The sequence below is a fragment of the Pagrus major genome, chromosome 19, assembly GCF_040436345.1.
Source record: "Pagrus major chromosome 19, Pma_NU_1.0".
Classification (NCBI taxonomy): Eukaryota; Metazoa; Chordata; class Actinopteri; order Spariformes; family Sparidae; genus Pagrus; species Pagrus major.
This window is the reverse complement of record NC_133233.1, coordinates 16,340,374-16,361,116: the sequence shown is the minus strand read 5'-3', so window position 1 is coordinate 16,361,116 and position 20,743 is coordinate 16,340,374. Positions and strand designations below refer to the sequence as shown.

The following is a 20,743-nucleotide window of genomic DNA, read 5'->3' as shown; positions in this document are numbered from 1 at the left end:
CCAAAGCCGTTGCATAATAGGTAAAAGCAATAAACAGTGAATTGGGACAGCCGATTTTGCAATATTTCCAGCTGAGAGGACACGCATCAAATGTTCATCGGCGACCGGCTGGAATATGGTGTGATCTCTTTTTGGGAAAGCGTTCACCAGTCAGCCAGTAAATAGAGAGACAAACCAGGGTCATGACACTAATTACAGAACAGTCGGCCAGAGCAGAGGTCAGCATTAATGAAGCTTTTTATGGACCTTAAAGTCAGCGTACAATTATTGCTTAAAACAGACATCAGCAGGAGGATTGTTGGAGCAATACATGGGCGAAAGGAAATTATTTACAAACAGGAAAAATAAAACAGGATTTTGGAATTTACCAGAAGAGAAAGACGAGGATTAAAAATGTTTTGTGCTGTGAAACATCTACACTATCTTATGCATGGGGTATTTTGAAAATAATATATACGTATAGAATATAAACAGGCCTCTTACATAAAAGAATGATTCACGAATTAATTGTGGAAAAAGAAGCTTACCTTGTTGAATAAATTGGAGATGTTTCACAGTGAAGTTGTCTCTGTCATGTCCACAGGCTTCAGTTTTAACAGCGTCCGAGTATGGAATCAGTCACAGCCGATTAATCTCCAAATTGTGCAGATATCAGCCGAGCAGGTCTAAACTTCAGATAACGTGCTGCGGGAACCGTCCTCTGTGGTCATCTGAGGGCAGCCTCACTGTACACACTCAGGTCTGCTGGAGATGCTTCCCTGCACCTTCTTCCTATTGGCCAAGACATCAGCTCGCCCTCATGCATCTCAATGCCCCCGTAGGAATACATTTTCTCAGGGACGACCCACCCCTTTAACATCTCCACATCAGCCCGCTCTCTCTGCCACACAATGAGGCTGATTGAGAGAGGTTCCCCCGAAACATTTCCATACGAGGACCCCCTCCCCAACACACACACACACACACTGTAGGATTTTATCTCAGGGACCCCCTGTGGAGTATAGACATGTGTTGTTATGACTTGGATGTGGTGAATTAGCAGGAGAGAACAGGATGGTCGAAAAAGGCGTTTATCGGCCCTGGGTGTCCCTGCGCCAAACTCCATTTAAAAAATGATCAAAACTAAAAACGAATGACCAGCAATACATTAGTTTAATTTATACCACACATTGTATAGATATTGTGATCATCATTGACTTTTATGGCAGTAATGCCCTATCATTGGTATTGTTTTGAATGTATTTGGATATAGGCTATTTTTTATTGAGTTTGGTAGGCTAATTTTATTAAAGCTCATATAGGGACAGAATGCAAGATAGCTTTGGCTGTAGGCAAAATGTTGGTATGTGTCACTGGTCTATACAGGCCTAATAGTCCCTGCAGACATCAGATTAATAAAGGAAAAGTCTACATAATAATTTATGTTTAAAACTCTTATTTTTTTGGGATTAGCCTAATTACTGTGAATGCAGCATGCAGGCTAAAACCCAAAACGAAATCCCATTAAGATATGTCTACATTTTGGAGAGTCTCAAGTAAAGGTAGCTTCATTTTGTTTTGTGCCATTTCTTTTGCATTAGCCTATTATTGTATTAAAATGTATTATTTTTCGGCCAAATTGTAATTCACTTAAAATTCATATTACAGTTTATTTGGGTATTTTTTTCTTTATTAGTCTAAATTTAACAGTTTTTAGTAAAAAAATGTGTTTTCCTGATGCTAATCATATTTCTTCTTGGTTATTTTTTTATGAATTGGTAAATATAATGAAAAGGAACATGGAGGCCTGAGCTAAAACCTGCTTCAATCACATGAAATAAGAGTCACTCGGTTAAATACTGCAATAACAGAATTCTTTATTTACAAGGCAAATAGCATCAGCGAAGCCATATTAGTTCACAACTTGCATAACTGTGGTTTTTAACTTCTCTTGTATATCTAATTTTGCATAAAACGCCCACACACACTAGGGATACAAAGATGGATGCAGGTATACAGTGTGATTCCTGTGAACAATGCAGAAAAAAAATATCTGGGGAAAAACACAACAGTAAGCTTTCTTCAGAAAGTCCATATAGTATTTTACATATTGCTTCAATATCCCTATGTATCATCTTTTCCATACAAACAGTGGTGGGGAGGGGAGGGATGAGATAACAGAGTCTTCAACCCAACACAGAACAGAGAGCAATGATGAGGGCCAGATCAGCTGGGAGCGAGTCTCCAGCTTCACTGAGCAGAGTTCAACAATGATGCACCCATTCAATATTGTACACAAGTCATTATACAAATTTATACAGACAGCGGTGTAATGTACAAGAACGAGAACGGACGAAATCTAAGGCATTATGCTAGGGTTTTTAGCATTTCAAGGTTGCATCTTAGCTCTAAGAAATTGGCAGACAATACAAAAGGGCATTTAAAGTTCTTTGAAACCAAAGAGAAAAAAAAAATAATTTCGTTTGGTGGGTCCAAAGCCTGGATATTTGTTAGGGGCAAAATCATTTATTTGCTCCCGTCCTCATTATAAATGCTAAAAAATGCATTGCTACCACATGGCTTTAAATCGTTTTTTTTTTTTTAATCTTGACAATCTTTGGAAATTTTGCAAAGGGCTGTGAATCATTCTTTCAAAATGGCTCGAAAAGGCTTGTTCTGCACGACTGTATGATACAATCAAAACAGCATTTATCAAAAAAGTGTGATCACCTGTAGGCCTGCAGCAAAACAACCGCAGGACGTCTGCAATGATGAGAAGCAAGACATTAATGCAGACTTTCTGTGTCCCAAAGTTGACTTGCTACAGCTTCAAATTTCATGTAGAACTCAATGAAAAGAAAAGAAGCAACAATGGGCAACTTCCTACCTAAATGCTGAGAAGAGCACTGTGTATGTGCACAACACCATGTTGTCAACATGTTGACAATACACACCATCAGTCACATCCTTAGGCCTTAAATGACAATACATTCAGAATGATTCTCTTCCTGTTTTATGCTGCAACATCTACATTAGACCCTGTTAAGTGACATCATCATAAATTTCTCGTTTTTCTGTGGGCCTCAAAGCATGCTAACCAACAGGTCATCTCTCACTATGAAAATAAAAGCTGGTAGAATTCAGAAATCCAATTGAAAGGTGAGGATTATTTGGCTTGCTCCAAGTCTGTCCTGGGTTAAAATAGTTGATATAAAAAGTTTGTCTTTTTTTTTTTTTGAGGAAAATGTACTTTTGAGGTTAGAGAAGATGACTTGCTTTACATCTTGTGAAGGTCAAACCAAACCCCTACTGGGGCACAAGAACAGCATGTCATTACTGAACACTTTATAGTTGAACTAACTGCCTGAGGTCATAAAATATGGCTAAGTGTCTGTCAGAGAAGGTCTCATGAACCGTGCAGTCTTAACTCTGACCTCTGCTATAGACGAGTGGCTGGAGGCGGAGAGGGCGTGTGTGTCAACAAGGGGATCACAAACTCCTTCCCTCTCCAGGCCTCAGCCAATGCTGCATAATCTAACAGGAACGCTGTGTGTGGCTGTAGACTTTCTTGGTACAAACTGCAATAAAAAACTGTGTTTTTAATACTGCATCCAAACGTGGAGCAAAAATGTGTCCTTTTTATTCAGGAAACTGTACAAAAATTACAAAAAGAAAAACACAAAAAAACCCCAAGAGTTTCTCAAGTAATCGTTATTGCTTGTTTACATCACACCAGAACAGTTTGCACCTAGCAGCTTGTATGAAGCAGTTTTCACTCCAGACAACATAGAAAGCACACTTTAATTTTTTTTTGAGTTATTGTATGGCTGTGTTGAAGTTGTGTTTTTTTTCTTCCTTTTTTTTGTGGTGTTCTATGCTAAAGGCAGAGAAGCAAGCGATAATCTGTACACTGTATACACAGCACACCCCCTTACAACCCTTCCCTACCTCCCGCACCCACCCCTGTCTGCATCGTACCAGAACATCAGAACGTGAAGGCTCCCACTCCACTTCCCAAAAACAAAAAGAAAAGAAAAAACATAATCCTGCTCTGCTTCAAGAGGCAGTTGTGACCAGACGGGGGAACCAAACCCTAAGGAATAAAATAAATAAAAGAAAAACGCTTTTCTTATTGTTATGTACAATCTCTGTAATTCATCTTTAAACCATATATGATTTTGACATCTTCTTCTGAAACTACAGGACCAAAGCATAATCCATTATTCAGGTTAATAGAAGAATCTTCTCAGAAAGAATACAACCATTACTGTTAAAATTATAAAAAAAAAGTGCCTCTTTCACACTTTTAGAAATATTTTTTCTCGTTGCTACTAGGATAAAGAATCATCTACAATAATTAAAATGAATCTATACAGAAAAATAAAACTTAATTTAATACACTATATAAACCTCTTGACTAAATTAGTCTAACCATACAAATCACCATTCCACTCAAAACCATTCTTCTGCAGTGTTTTTCAAGATCAGTTTTTTCAACCATATCTTCATTCTACATCTTAATTCTCAAGAAGAAGAAGAAAAAGAAACAACTAAAATAATATTAAAATAAAGAACAGCAAAAAGGCAAAACCGGCTAAGTGTTTGAGCTCCATCCATAAATCTGAACATAACTTGGAGTCCTTGCTGCCATTTTTGGAACTATGTGGAAATGTCACAAACGTGTGAGCAAAAAAAAAAGAAAAAAAAAAAAAGAAAAATCAGTGTAGATCATTTTTCTTGAGATGAGATTGTAAATGGCCGCTGTCCAGTGAGAGGAATACATTCATCGGAACAAGGGATCCCACCCACTGCTGCCCCCCTTAGGTCAGTGTCCCCCACCAGGAGGCCCTACAGTAAGTCACACTACGGTGAATGCAGCTGGACAGGCAGACAGACTGGCTCATCACAAAGGCTCTCCTCCAGGAGGGTTAGGCATGTTGTACAGAGATCCACAATCCTTCCCCAGCCCTCTTCACACTCCAGTGTCTGTTCGGGGCTGCCCAAGAGAGATGCCCGACTGGGACAGACGGCAAAACCTGGGCTGGGGAGACGGGGTCAGGGCACGGCCTGGCTGGGTCAAGGGGCAGTCGGTTGGTTACATGTTTGTACAATTTTTAAAGGGCCGACGTACTCCTTGCACCAGCTGATCACTGAGGTTCAGGTTAAGAGCTCCATGAGGGTCAACAGTATTTCTGCAGAGAAAAAAAAACACATGTTGAGTCACAACAAAACATTTAAAGGGCAACTCCGCCAATTGTACACATTAAAATTGCATTATGTAGGAATTTTAGTTGAGAACATTCAAAAATGTCTGACATTATGCCATCAATGCGTTGTAAAGATATAAAGTATACCAAAGTTAGCATGCTAACCAGCTAGCCCTGACCTGTCCTGACCTGCCACAAAAGGCTTTATACTATTTTTTTTTTGGGTTTTTACACATTATGCAGTAGTGCTCTCCAACACCTGTAAACACACCTGTATGTTTAAAATTGGTGAAGTTACCCTTTAACAGCAGAAGTGTTTGGTTAACTTGCAGAACTTGAACTTGAGTAGAACAGCCACATGTTCAAAAGACTTTAAACAATCAGAAACCATCTTGGAACACACCATCCAGCCTAAAACAAGTCGGTAAATCAACAAAAGCCTGCGCTAATGGCCAAACGGTAAATAATTGAAATTATCTAAGTGCCAATATATTTCTATAATCCTAGATGGAGGATAAATCAAGTGACAGATATACTGGTATGTTACAACAGTCTGAAGTGCAGACAGTCAAACAGCAGCACCTTGGTTAAATATTCATGGCCTTTTATTGGGCTTAAAAGCATTACGGACAACAGTGCATTCCACATACCAAGCTAACAATACCAGGGAGACGGAGGAAGAAGGATTAACTTGGTTGACATTAAATAATCACCAGAAATTGAGTGCTGACAAAATATTTGCATGTGTACCCGATTTTCAGTGACTGAGGTCAGTTGTTTTTGTGTAAAATGAAAGTCTGACTTCTCACCTGGTCAAATCTAGTTTTAGGATACTGGTATGTGCATAAAGAGTGTGTGAGTTTGACAGATCTGTGCTGTAAGGAGTCATGTTTTCCATGTTAAGTGATCCAGCCGATAAGTCTTAAGTCCAGACAGGCCAGCCGCTGAACACCATACAGTAATGTCTATATAATCTAAATGGTCTGGCTCTAAAGTGCCTACTGCTAATTACATCATTGTCCTCTAAGTTCAAGTGAAGCATCAGAACTGCAGCTGGAGGAGTTACGTAAACTACTGAGTAAATTATTCACTAGCACGGCTGTCCAATAAGTGTACCCAAACACTTAGAGTCTTACGATAAGACAAACACACATATGAGCAGCCTGGAGCCGTGAGGAACAAAGACGAACCTTTTAGTTTTTCTTGGTCCCCCGATTACTGTGTAAAACCGTAAGGGGTCCAATTTGCTAACCTCCAAGGCTTAAACACTAAAGTGGTTATATTCCTACAAGGGACTAGTGTAAAGGTACACTCTGAGGATATTACTGGAAACTTGAAAAACAGCTACACTCTGGGTCATACTTGCTCCTACAAGTTTAAAAACTGTCTTTATTTTTACCCCATTTAGAGAATTGATGTGTCAAGACTGGTGTGGTATTTACCTGTTCTTGCCCCATGGAGGGCAAGCCGGGTGAGGGCCCTGAGGCCATGGACGTGACGCTCATCTGTCCGGCCATCTGGCCCATGCTGCTCATGCTGCTGGTTGCCATGTTGGTGGCCATCGAGACGTTGTTGAGGCTCATGCCATTGCCGTTGTACATGTTGCCGTTATTCTGCTGGGTGAACTGCGGTGACGCCTGCTGCTGTGAGAACATGCTGTGGAGAGGGAAGGAAAAGCAAAAAAGTCAAGTGAGATCAAATATTTTGCTATGAGAGGAGATGCTTTAGGCACTTCTGTGCTGCTCTTAGCACTTCTATTTGAAATTATCTTAACATTTTAAAAATGTGCTGCTGTCGTCCCCGTCATTCTTTTTCACGCAACCGATCATGTTTTCAATGACCTGTACTTGTCACCCCTCACCCTGGTAACCAGGAAAATGGAGGAGAAGCTTGTTCTGGCTGTCTCTGTTTATCCTGAGCTTGATATGTCCGAAAGAAACTATCATTACAGAGATAGAAAAGTCCATTTGTGGGAGCAGATCCACGTGATTGAATGTTGCTGGTGAGTGTTGTGCTTTTATCACCTTAAACGTTGTAAGCATGTTGTTCAAATAGCTACTTAGCTAATGTCAATCAAAACCAATCTCTTACCACATATATACACATGTTTGGATGTTTATTTGAATCTGAGCAGTTCTTCAACATTAAAGTTTGACATTTCCAAGAAGCAATTTTGACTACTGAAATTAGCAGTTAATATATTTATTAACACATTATTTATTTGACCACTTGTGTTTTGAAAGCTTCGACCTTTCGCGGAATGTAGAACACGTAAAAAAGAATAAGGTTGCCATGACTCAACACAAATTCGGGCAACATATCACCAGAGTAACCTCTAAATGTAGCTGCTAACTGTAGCTGCCCTTAGCAAGTTAGTTCAGTTAGCTGTACAGCAAGTGGTTCTTTCTGGGACCGCTGGTGTTTACACTGTCAGCACAGAAGCATCGGACCGGGGCGGGCTAGCTGGTCAGCATGCTAACTTACTGTAAATAGATATCTGTGCAACACAATGCATAGACTGTCAAAACTGTTATTTATTCACATTCTGTTGATTCTGAATGCTTTCAACCAAAATTCTTACATATTGCGCCTTTAATGTATGTCAGCGGGCGGATTACAACATCTCCGAGTGAGATAAAGTATAAAATTAAAAGTAGGGGTCACCAGAATCGACAAAAAGATGAAAGTTCTTGGCGGTAGCTTTAAGCAAGTTCTGCATCCATAGGAAGTGTCTTTTTTCTATCATTCTAAAGAGATTTATGGACATTATTCCATAATAGACATCAGAGATATTAATATAATTGGAAGGTCTAACTCACACAGAATCTAAGCTTTTAAATGAGGCACTGAAGAGTTTATATGAGACCAAGTTTTGTTGATTTTTACCTGTTTCCTCCTATGTTGCCCTGTGGCCAGCCGTTCATGTCAGGTGAACCCTGGAAAGCAGCGTTTCCTTGGCCCTGCTGCATCATCGGGGACTGCGTGTGGGCCATGCGGGGAGAAAGCAAGGGGCTCTGTGGTGTGCCGGGACCTCCAAAGCCTCCGTCGGCCTGTTGGCTCATACCTGTGGTGGACGCATCGAGACAGAACCAACCAGCAAATTACAGCAACTACAAACCAATGTACTGAGTGGGCTGACTGTTTTGCATTCCAGGTAATTTACACAAACATGCCACATAAGGACAAACTTTTTAGCAGAGTATGAGCAACTGAGCGAGCATGATGATTAGTGTGAGTGAAGACAGTCCATTCCAGTCTGTAATCAGAATTATTGACAGACAGTCACTACTTCCTACATGCATGTAAAGCAGGCAAGGAACTAGGAAAAAAGGGAATAAGGAGATGGCTTAGGAGAAAAGGGGAAGACAGAAGTAATGTCTAGTGGAAGTTATCGCTCTGTACGAACCCACGGGCCAGAATCAGATTAGGGAGTGAAGGATAAATCAAACATGTTATTATACCAGATTATCAGATTATGCCCAGATTACACGGCACACTGTCAGGCTGACAGGCACAGCGCCTTGATTACTGCTCTGCCTGCTCACAATCAACAAAGAGTCAGGTGTCAGTGTGTAGCTGGAGTTAAGCTTTGATTATTGTGCTCCTGGTGCCCTCTGGTGGAGTAACAGTGTATCACTGGGACACCATTTTGGACAGTGCACAGAACAATGAGAATATACGATCACACTTCCTGACAAAAACTCATATGTTATTAAATTGGAGAATAACTATGGTTTAGTATGATTTGGATCATTTAATGTCAGCTGATCAATGAACAAATCAGATGATTGCCGCGACTAAAAAGCATGTGATGCTGTGCAACTAGAGTCACATCAACACACAGACACAATAGCACACACATACACACACACACAGGTTGTAGCGTGACGTGTGTGGTAGGCTGGGGTGTGGGAGCAGTACCTGAGTTGGGAAACTGAAAGGCACTGTGCTGCATTTGGGGGCTGAGTACGGCCCCGTACTGCCCGCCCATCATGTTTGTATTTCCCATCATCATCTGTGAGGAGGAGGAGGAGGTGGAGGAGGAGGAGGAGGTGCCATGCAGGTGGAGCTGGGGGTTGGGGGGGAGAGAGGGCAGGCTGGGGGAGAGAGGGGAGGAGAAGGGGCTGGTAGGGGGAGGTGGCGAGGCCAGGCCTGTACTGGTACCGTAGCTGGGCGGGTAGGGGAACTGCTGGGGGTTGGCCTGGGGGATCCGGGGGTTACTCATGCCTCCGGCGGCCATGTTGGGAGGCAGGTTGAGGCCCTGGGCCCTCATGGCCATGCTCCGCTGCTGCTGGACCTGCTGGGCCTGCTGCTGCTGCTGCCTCTGTCGCAAGTGATTACTCAGCAGCTCCCGCTGACGCTGTGCCAACATCTGAGCATTGATGGTCCCCTGGAAGGAGAATGATGTGCCGGAACAAAGGAACACAGAAAAGAAAATTTGTTATACAACATAACTAACACTGAAATTAAAAGCCTTACATTTTCTGCAAGTCATCAACAACCATGGCAGTGGTGACCTACCTGGTTTGGAGCACTGGCCCTAAGAGGTAGGTTCACATTTGACACACTACTCATCTGAGTCATCATTGGTTGACGGTTCTGGTGGGACAAGAAACAGAAGAAGAGGTTAATGAAAGATCTTTGAAATCCTTGATTTTGTACTGCTCACTTCCAGCCAGTAAATAGTTAAAAAATATAAACAAAAAACTACCAGCACAAGGGTTATGGGTCAATTTGGATTGAAATGATATGGCAGATTTAATAAAACCGATTAGATTAATGGATCTAATTCACCATTCAGTGCAGTCTATTGAATATTGAGCAAATGCCTTCAAAGACCAGCATGTGGCAGGGTAGACTTAAATGTCCAAATTATTCCTTGTTTGCACAGAAGTCCTGCCAAAATGTCAACATCAAGGATAATTACACAACTCAATCACACAGCTACTGATCAAACAGCATGGTTGCATCAGAAAGAGGAAAGAATCAATGGACAATTTCCCCTCCAGCAGTGTCAGATGCACACGTACCTGTTGGGACTGTAGCCGGTGCTGGAGCTGCAGTCGTAGTGTGTTGGGCTGGTTGGGGACGACCCCGGTCGGCCTGAGTCCGGGCCGGGCCTGCATCCTCATCATGGGATAACCTGGCCTTGGACCCATCTGGCCAGACATAGGATGAAAACCTTGCTCTTGCATGGCTGCACCGGGGTAGCCCCTTTGGGCCATGTGGGATGGTGGGGGACCAAATTGCTGGGTGTACATGGGGGGCTTTTGGTCTATCATCATGGAGGGGTCCTGGGGGAACTGCTCAGGCTCAACTGATTGGCTCTGAAATGGGAAGCCACAGACAGATTTTTTAAAATGTAAAACCATATAAAATGAATACTAAAAACTAGAATTGTTTTAATGTGATGATGTAAGTTAGGAAGGCTGGAACTCACCTGTTCTACTAGAGCAGGGATCCCCAGAGCACGATCGATCTCCTCCAGGCCATCAAAGTCTTTTAGTGCAGTGTACAACTGGGACATCAGGGCCCCCTCGTCGACTGCACTGCCTTCTCCAGAGCTGAGTCCCGTACTGCACAGCAATTCATCCTGCGGCGCTGAGTGCACCGGCCTGGGCAGAAAGGGAGACAAAGACGGTAAATTTCTAAGAAAACAAAAAAAAAAGGAGGAATCTTAATTTTGATTTTGTTAGCATGTAATAGTAACTTGGAAGCAAGTTGCTTACCTGCTCTGGTTTACAAAAGCTGTCTGGTCGATGGGCATCATGCTGTCAGGCCAGGGGGCTGTCTGGTTGGGTGGAGCCTGTTGTTGGGAGAAATGGTGGCCAGCCATACCGATATCCATATCAGGTTGGGCTTAATAAGGGAAAAAACAAAACAGATAAAGGCAGGGTTAGAGACTACAGCAATGATTAATCAATTAATCGATTAGTTGTCAACTATTGAATTAAACGCCAACTATTTTGATAATCCATTAATTCTTTTGAGTCAATTTTTGAAAGAATTGTCCAAATTCACTACTTTCAGTTTTTCAAATTTGAATATTTTCTGGTAAACTGAGTATCTTTGGCTTGAGGACAAAACAAAGCATTTTAGAGTGTCACCTTGGGCTTTAAGAAACATTTTTCACCATTTTCTAACATTTAATGGACCAAACATCTAACTGATTATTGAGAAAAAGATCAAGAGAATAACCCAAAATTAAAATAATAAAATAATTCTGCAATTTTGGTTATCACAAGGAAAACAATCTGGCATCATAGATGATGGTCACTTATCTCTAAAACACAGAACAATCAGCACAAAGAGCAAAGTTTTGCATCATTAATTTTTTGAGTGCAGTTCTATGACTAGCCACTTGGTGGCAACCTTTAACACTGAGCAGTGTTAATATACTGTAATATGGGTGAGTTGAGGTCCTTTCCTCTGTGCCTCATCAGTCTCCCTGCACCATAAGTTTTCCAAGGACTGTGGCTGATAATTCAGCAAAGAAAACCTATAAAATTCAATCGCTTTCATCATTGTTTTTGCTTTTAAAAATGCTTTAGTGGGGGTATTATTAGTCCATGTGGAATCTACAATATAATGTCATACCGTCATATAGTTTCTGCATTTAAAACTCTATGTAACATGTGTTTCAAAAGTGCTGTGAGCTCTCACCATTAGCCATCATTGGGGACTGGAGCATCTGTCGGGGCCCTGGCTGGCTGTTGGGTCTCATGGGAGCACTGTTGGGCCCCATCCTGCCCTGCATTGCACCTGGCTGCCCAGGGCCCGACGCTCCAAGAGGAGGGGCGGAGGCTGAACCCACCCAACCCTCCTGCTGCTGCATGGCCGGCCGTGGACCACCTGGAGCCATCAGTCCTAGAAGAAACAAACACACACACAGGTAGATGAGAAACTGTTAGAAACACCTTGGGACAGACTTCGGTGGAAGTCCTCAGTCCCCATGATGCAATAGTGCTATTTTAAGGGGAAAATACATTTATTTCGTACTGGGGGAAGTTTGAGGGCTTCTAATATGTGGGAGTGACAGTGTGAGAAACGTGCCAGTGTGGGTGACTCAATACTTCCTGTCACAGGAAGTGAGTCACGGTGCCATGACATGATATGTTATAGGTTGAGAGCGACAGACAAATAAGGGGAAAAAGGTATTTCCTCAGAATTTGGAAAGCAGCAACAAGTGTCAGTGGAAGTAATTGTGTTTTCTCAACTGGTTTTGCCACTGTGAAATAAACCAGCATAAGAGATTTCAGAGGAGATTTTCATTCAATAGAGTAAAAGGCCATTAATAAACTATAATACCAGGTTAAATTGATTAAATTCTTAATTTAATTTGATTCGATTTTAGTTTGTTGTCCGCTCTAAAGTGTTAAATGATCAGAAAATGTGTGTTTTTGCAGATTTTTTATTAATGTGTATGAGAACTCATGCTTCTTACAAAGTTTGTCATGTGGTATATATCTAACTTTGGTGTTTACAGAATCATACGTGGGTAATGCAATTATCTGGAGTAATATCATTATAAACTGGGACTGCAAAGGCATGACTGTCACACCCACCTGTGCCGACCATACCGGCCTGGTTAGCCATCATGCCGTGACTTCCCACCATGCCTTGCTGCTGCTGCTGCTGTATGAGAGTGTATGGGCTGGAGGCCCTTATGGGGTACTGTAACGATGGCTGCTGGGGTGACACATTCATGTCCAGAGACACGCTCCTCACAGGCAGACCCCTGCCTGGCTGGCCTGGTCGGACACCTCCGAAATCTGCAGACAGGAACGAGTGGGTTTTAGCCAATTGTGCAACAATGGAGAAGTCAACAAATAACAGTTTGATCAGTTAAACCTATGAACACACTTGGGATTATGTTTTAATAATTTTATATAATGTTTTATAAACGCTTTTTTCCCCCTGTAAGTGTTGGACTCACTCGTTGGGCCCATGCCAGTCCCGATGCCCCGGTGTTGCTGCTGTGCCGCCATGGCAGGATTCGTCTCGGACATCTGCAGGATGTCATTGATGATGTTCTGTTTGTCCATGGGACTGGGCAACGAGACGGGCCGCGGCTCGCAGAAGAGCTGCGGCTGAGCATTCTGCAGGTCGTTCAGGATGTCATCCAGCTCTGACGACTGGAGAAAGCAGAGAAAGAGGAAGAGAAAGAGAGAGAGGGGGGACAAGTGTGAAAACAAGAACAGATGAACCACTTAGGCCTCCATTTAAAAAGTAATTGCTGCTTCACCTGCAGACACAAAAATATAGAAGTGACGGGCACACACATTTACTGAGCACAAACTGAGCCTGTAAACATGACAACACTTGCACAAGGAGTCTTTATCTGGAAGATGGGAACAGCAGGCTTGGCCTTGTTTATAATACAGCAGTAACCCCGGGATAAAATGGACCACTTTCCATCAAATCTAGGCCACACTTCACTTTGACTTAGCTTATCAGACACGTACTACTCTTTGCTTACCGGCTGGTGTTTTCAAACAGCCTCTGCTCCCCTTTCGCACATATTTAAGAAATACTATATCAATTTGAACAATTTTGTTTGCCACCAAAGCAAAGGCAGAAAAGGTGAAGCTTTCTCCTGAGTAACATGTGAGAGCAGCGCGAGGTGGCAGGAGCTCGGTTTGTGCCAAAGTTGGAATTGCTCTGTGCCCCCCTACTGCAAACAGCTGGACTGATCCTGCCCAATACAACCCAAGGCTGCATTCACAGTCACACACAGCCGGGCTTTGGACTATGTGGCCAGTTTCTGTTTAGTTTTTCACACAACTATCTTAAACAAAGACAAGGCCATGCTGGGATCTGGTTTCTCTGGCTGAACTGAAGAACAGCTCTGACTATGAAAGATGAATCTCTTGGAACCTCTTCTGTTTCAGGACGCTTTCTCTCTATGAGAAAAAATAACAGGAACCCCAAAGTAATTCACTCACCTACAACACCAACAGGACAGTGTCACCAAAAAGTGCAACATTATTAACTTGGATTGAATTTAATTTTACTGTCAGGCAATAAATGTAGGGTGCGTTCAAAACAGAACAGAAACATAAACACAGGTGACCAGTGGTTTCTAGAGAGGCCTGAGGGACTTAAGGTAAATAAGTTGCATTGACTGTTACTGGCCACGAGAGTGCAGCACACTGTGAATCACTGACGGCTCCTCATCGTGACATACTGTACAGCACACACAAAACAGCACAGCAGCCACTGTTTCCATGTCGTACTTCAGTGTTCTAGATAATGACATGTGAATGTTAGGCATGCAAATGCTACTTAAGATTACAAGGCTGCCAAGAATACCTGAGAGAATGCTCGTCTTTAGTGTACCAAAGCCTGCATGTGTTTTAAATTAGACCTTTTGCTCCTCCACCTTAAAGAAATTATGTTATTAAATCATCAGCAGCAGACAGATAGCCACATAATGCCGATCACTCCGAGCAGCAGACAAGCGCACAGGATATGTGGGAGAGCTAGAGAGAGTAGCAGAGTGAGGGGTGGGGGAGTGGTGGTGGTGGGAGAGAGAAAAGCCCTAATGAGGTCAGGAATGATGTAATGCTCCTGTACGCTCTCGGTTTGCTCTTTTCCTCCTCCTCTCCGATTCTCTCTCCTCCCACTTTCTATTCTCTCGTCTTCTCTGGTTGCTTTTACCCTTAATGGGTCCTATTTCTTTCAATCCCTGTTACGCTCTTCTTTCTATGCATGTCAGCGCATGTAATGCAATCCATGTCTTTGCTGCACCTCAGGCTGACATACTGTATTTGGGTAAAATTGCAAAGATTTGTGAGTCCAAATGACCATTATCAAATATTTAGTCTCAAGCGAGCAAGATCATTATCCAAGATCTTCATGTCAGAGCGGTATTCACACTGGATGAGCAGCTAAGGACACATACTGTACATCACAAGATAGTGTTTGTTTAAGGCTACCCATGCATACTTCAAAATCCTGTATGTTTTTCTCTTAAGACAGTCTCTTTGTTTATCCACACACCCAACAGACAAATAAGAATCGTTACCTAGATTTAACTTAAACCGATGACGTCTGTAAATGAGCGAGTTGTGATCATTAAGTTGCAGTATGTGCCCTGATGTCAACGTGGACTTGACGGGCAGTAGGATCATTGTGCCTCTTTGACTAACACAGGCACTTCATAGGAAAGGGAACTGAGAAACAGGGTGGGCAAAGCAGAACTGCCACTGTGAAGTAAGGCAAAAGGAAAAGTCATTTTACCCTACAATCATGCTGGCCTGATGTCAGCTAAAAATGGAACGAAAACAACTAATACTCACCGCCTGAACGAGCGGAAACAGCAATATTTAAAAGGGGCAACATGTAAGAATTTTACTTCAAAACAAGCTAACATTAACTACAGTCATGACTGTATAAAAAGAATACCGTTAGCTGCACTTAATAGCTATTCTGGTGATATGCTGCTCCGATTTGTTGGGAGTATGAATTCAAGGTGGCCAATTCTTACGTAGTGCACCTTTAAAGTCACAGGAAAAGTTTTCATGTTTGCACACTATAGTATTTTTAGGTAATCTGCCATGTTGGGTTAGTGTTACTAATAAGTAATTGATCAGTACTCAAAGCTCACCTTTTTCAAACGGCCGTCTGAGTACTATGAAAAGCGCTATATAAATAAAACATATTATTATTATTACTTCCTTTTCCTCCCTTGCACTGAGAATTTATAGGAGATTGACCTCATTACATAATTTGAAATAATTTGTGGTAACTGATTTAATCTCAGGGGGCTTTGGACACATTTGAAAGGAGAAGTTAAACACAGCACATCAACTTCAGTTACACCACACTGAAGGATATGGTTCTTAAAAGTAAAATTCAAGCACTTTCAAGGTACCTACAGCTGAGACACAAAACAGAATAAGTTGTTTACACATCTATTTCATGAATCAGGTGTTCTATATAAATCAAATATATTATGTTATTATTACTTCCTTTTCCTCCCTTGCTGCTAGAATTTATGGAATGAGATGGAAAACATTAAAGACGAGAAAGAAAAGACATAAATTGAAAATTCAACTTGTTAGTTATTCATGTAAAAACCTGAATTTCTTGATAAATATAGCCTGTAAAGCCTATAAGCAAAAAGCTTATATTAATAGTAATATAATGCTCTTTGTTTTCCCTAAAAAAAAAATCAGTAAAACCAAAAAATCCAGACTGTCTTAGCATTTATCATTACATCTAACTGTCCAACTGTCTACATCTAACTCACAAATCAAACTGTGAAACTAAAGTTCAGTTGAATTCCTTTTATAACCGACGCAATCATTATTTATTGTCAGGTTGTTTATTTTAAAAGCTGTTCACATTAACTTTGACTGTATGCGTTCATCGTGAATTAATGCTTGCTAATTTGGATGCCAGGAGACAATAAAATGTGGTAACAGGTTTGTTATGGAACCCTGTTCTTAGGTTCACATAATTGCCATTGAACATGTAATACGCTTTCATTCTTTTCTGATGGCAGCACCTACACTCTTCAAGTTATGTTGGAGGAGCAATTATTTTTAAAATACTTTTGACATCTTTTGAAAGACTCTTTTATACACTTCAGAGGATTAAACGCTTGCTGATTATTTAAAATTCTTGACATATAGTGTAGAAATGGACTTGCATGATGTGAGATAGAGTGGGTATATTTGCCTTTAGTGAACACCAATGGAAATGACATGTTTGACATTCTGTCATCTTTTACAAGGAGAGTAAAGAAGAGAACTGCATTATTCGAGCCAGCAGAAACTATGATAGACGGATTAATACAAAGGCATCACTGTATTGGATAACGATTAATTAATTATTTTGTTTTCTTTACCTGCTTACTCATATTTAGGGTCAATAATGAAGTATGGCTAATGTGACCTACATTTGACATATGTTTTTTTTTATTAAAAACTATTTCTACCACAGTGAACACTTCTACAATAAACGGATAATTATTTGCTTAATTTGATGGATTTGATCAATGTCATAATGAAGAATACATGTTTCACTTCGTGTCATAATACGGTGTAGACTGAACCATTAGATACATCAAATAAGGATTCTACTGTATTGGAATTAGGTCAATTCAGCTCCAGTAGACAGTGTGCTTAGATGGCACTGATGCAATAACCAGAGGAACACGAACGTATAAAACACACAGATAATCCTGCCTCCCACAGGATCATGAGACTATATGACCATACCTATACTTCCTTCAGCCATCAGCTAAGCCGCTACTACTGAGCTCTGCTCTGATTTCTCATTTAGCTCGGCTCCAGCCATCAATAATTCAGCCCTCAAACAATCATGAGGAGGAGAGAGGCGGAGGGAGGGGGAAACAGCAGAGAGAACAGTGGGTGAGGTTAGCAGAGAAGGATGAGTGGACTTTTTAACTAGTACAGTCAGCTTTTGCACATGGCCGAGCAGCAATTCGCCAGTAAGGAAGCGAAACCCCCACACACAAGTGTAATGGCTGTAATGAAGTCGAGGCTTAGTTCACGTCTAACAAATGCTCTTGTTCTGGGCTGGAAAGCACAGTTGGTGAAATACGTTAAACTGGACTGTGCCATCGGCTCCACTGCTTTAATCTCCATCTAACGGTGGAACCCAGATCTCACCAATTTCAACACACTGGCCACTTACAGACATCAAAACCTCCTGCATCACTACATACACATTAAACATCTATTCCTCTCAATTTTCGATTCCCCCTCTATTGTTTCTCGTACGTTGCTTGTTCTACAAACACTCCACTCCCTCTCCCCTCCATCTCCATGGTAGCAGAGAGGACATGCAGGAGCATATGGCTCATCATTTTCACTCTGCCTGCCGAGGCTGGGCTCTCCTGGGGGTATCTACACCTCTCTCATCTCTCCTTCTTTGTTCAGTTTGACAGCAGCTCTTATTATCCATCCAATCACCTTTTCCTCTTTCTTTATATGTACCCAAGTGGCCATGCATATACTGAACATACACAGCGAGCAAGCGTAGCTGACTGATATTCTGTCTGCTGTTCTACACCGTTTCTAGAAAGAATGTAAGAAACAATAAGAAAGCAACACCCTTTAAGACCAACAATCGATCCGTACATGCATCAAGAGCGGTTCGGTTGCTGCTTTGCTGTTTAATGAAAGGATGAACATGAAATTTTACAAAAGAATTTTGACTTCTGTGACAAGTGACAGCTAGATGACTGACTGGTCTAAGACGAGGGAGGTGATGAGAGAAATAGAGACAGCAGAGTGAGCAAGAGCCTTCATGTCATTTTGTGTAATTCTATGTAATTCTGCGGTTTAGCAGTGATGTGTGCGAAAGAACTAAATTTGCTAGACTCATATCTTTACCGTGTGTTCAGTGGAGCACGTCATACACAGGTTTCCTGTATAAAAAGGTCACATAATGTTGGTTCTCTTCCTGCATTAGAGCTGAAACCTCTCTACACAGAAAAATGCGCGTTTCACCAGTAACACACTGTCCTTGCTCACTTCCTTTTACTCTTTTCTCCTCTTCTGTCTTTCAGCGCCAGGCCTGACCTGCGCTCTGTGCCAAACCTGCGGATTCTGGCCAAACGCGACCAGGATCAAATGGCTGGAGAACCACAGGGGCTCCTTCCAAATGTCACAGTTGTTTGAAGCTGGCGGACAGCTTCCCTCTGCTTGTGCTGCCAACACCGAGGCAGTGAAAGGACCAGATGTGTTTAGATATGTGAATGAAAAAACATGCATGATGTCTTAAGTGTATATGACAAGACCGTATATAAGCCACAAATACTGTCTGACCGCTATTCTGCCAGACAGCTTGTGTGTTTAGCTGTAGCATCCTGTGTGGACGTGGGACTTGGAGGAGCCGACATCTGCTACCTAACCCAGATTAACGCTCAGACAGAAGCAAGTGGAGCAGTACAGGGCAAAAAGTTCTGGTTTTTGCAATGGGCTACAGAGAAGGAGGTTAGAAAATCAGTTTTAGGCCAACTCTAAATCTTTCATCACTTCAAAGATGAAAATGATGCAGTAAACATGCTACTTGACACACAAACAGGAGTAGAGTTTTTGTCTACACAAACTGACCTGTTCAGCCCGGTCGTATCCTGTGTCATGTTTCTCCGACTTGACGAGGGGGTGTTTCCCCCCTTCGACCTTCACCTCCCCGGGCTCCAGCTTAGGGACCTTGTCCTTCAGTACAGTGTCATCTTTATCCAGTAGGTAGCGTAGCAGGGCATTGTCTTTCTTCTTGGGGCTCAAGGGCTCCTGCTTGAGTGCGATATCTGCCCCAGAAGCTGAACCGGCACCCTGGCCTTGATCTTGGCCCAGCTCTTTGCCTGTGGCCTCTGCAGTGAGTTTGGCCAGATCCACAGGAGAAGTACTGTTCTGAAGCAGTTGGTGGAGGATCTTGTGTTTTTCTTTAAGGGATGTGGCGTGAGTGTTCGCTCCAGTGAGACCACCCCGGACCCCTGCCCCAGCCTGGTCCTTGCCCTCCCCTCCTGCGCCAGGGGACAGGGGGGTCTCCAGAGGCTCTGGCTTGGTGGTGAGCAGCTGCAGTAGCTTGGTGTGGCTCTTGTTGCTGTCGTGAAGACGGTTGTGAGCGTCGTGGCCCTCGGAGGGACCATCCCTCTCCTCCTTGGGCTCAGCTAGGTTGCTCTCTGTCTGGCCCTGGGGGTGCCCCTGACCCACCTCTGTGTGAGGTCCAAATGAGTCTCCTGTGCCAGCACCAGCGCCACTTCCTCCTCCAAGTTTTGACATCAGATGAGTGTTTACCCCTGATCCTTGTGTGACCCCAGCTGGGGAGCCTATCTTCCGGTCTGGAGAGCCCAACGTGTGTGCATGAGGGGGCCCATGCCCGTGTCCTACACCGTGGCACTCGCTAAGGGCCTGCAGAGCTGACAGAGAACTGCTAGTGTAGCTGTTAGCATGGGTGCTAGTCGTGCTACTATTACCTGCACCTCCAGGCCCTCCACCACACATCCCTACTGGAGAGGGTGAGTGCAGGCCACCTGCTACACGAGGGCTGCCCGCCCCCCCAGGACTACCTCGGTGCCTGGGCGACAGCATAGAGTTCTGTTGAGGTGGATGCGGCCCACCGGCTGGGCTGGGGCTGGCGCGAGACGGGCTGTTCATTCTCCAGTTAGTGCCCTGCTGTGGTGGCTGCATGCCCCCAGTGTGATTGTGTGGTGGGGGACAGCCAAAACGGTAGCCCTGCATATGGCCCCCCATGGCTGCTGGCTCTCTGGGGCCAGCAGGGCCTGGAGGGGAAAAAGGCGTGCTGTTGCTGCTGATGGTAGTGTCTTGGCCCTGAGGCCCCGACCCTGGCAAACTGCCTGGGGTTGGAGGAGTCATGGAGGGAGTGGAGGAGTTCATCGGTTTGGGAGCCATCCCTGTGGCCTGACTGCCAGGACCCATGTCCTGGCCCATTCCACATACTGTCTGCTCCCTAGAGTTTAAACACAAACAGAGATAAAACAGTTCATTAAACAGTTTTCTAACATAAGAATGTTAGAAAATATAGAAAATTGGACACTTGATCACTTGGTCTTGGGG

The 20,743-nt window shown here is 42.9% G+C and overlaps 1 protein-coding gene across 2 annotated transcripts in view; it reads right to left on the bottom strand.

Moving 5' to 3' along the window:
* Positions 1-1,836: 1,836 nt before the first annotated feature.
* Positions 1,837-20,743, bottom strand: part of ncoa2 (nuclear receptor coactivator 2) — a 62,151-nt gene continuing 43,244 nt past the window's right edge. The window contains exons 11-22 of one of the 2 annotated variants that reach the window (XM_073488194.1): positions 19,277-20,636; positions 13,123-13,321; positions 12,752-12,958; positions 11,850-12,053; positions 10,916-11,045; positions 10,627-10,801; positions 10,217-10,513; positions 9,708-9,785; positions 9,108-9,576; positions 8,073-8,250; positions 6,629-6,842; positions 1,837-5,171 (exon numbers count right to left, since the gene is read on the bottom strand). In XM_073488194.1, coding sequence (XP_073344295.1) covers positions 5,160-5,171; positions 6,629-6,842; positions 8,073-8,250; positions 9,108-9,576; positions 9,708-9,785; positions 10,217-10,513; positions 10,627-10,801; positions 10,916-11,045; positions 11,850-12,053; positions 12,752-12,958; positions 13,123-13,321; positions 19,277-20,636 — 3,523 coding nt within the window. In that variant the 3' untranslated portion in view covers positions 1,837-5,159. The remainder of the gene's footprint in view (positions 5,172-6,628; positions 6,843-8,072; positions 8,251-9,107; positions 9,577-9,707; positions 9,786-10,216; positions 10,514-10,626; positions 10,802-10,915; positions 11,046-11,849; positions 12,054-12,751; positions 12,959-13,122; positions 13,322-19,276; positions 20,637-20,743) is intronic. The other variant, XM_073488195.1, reaches the window with a different exon arrangement.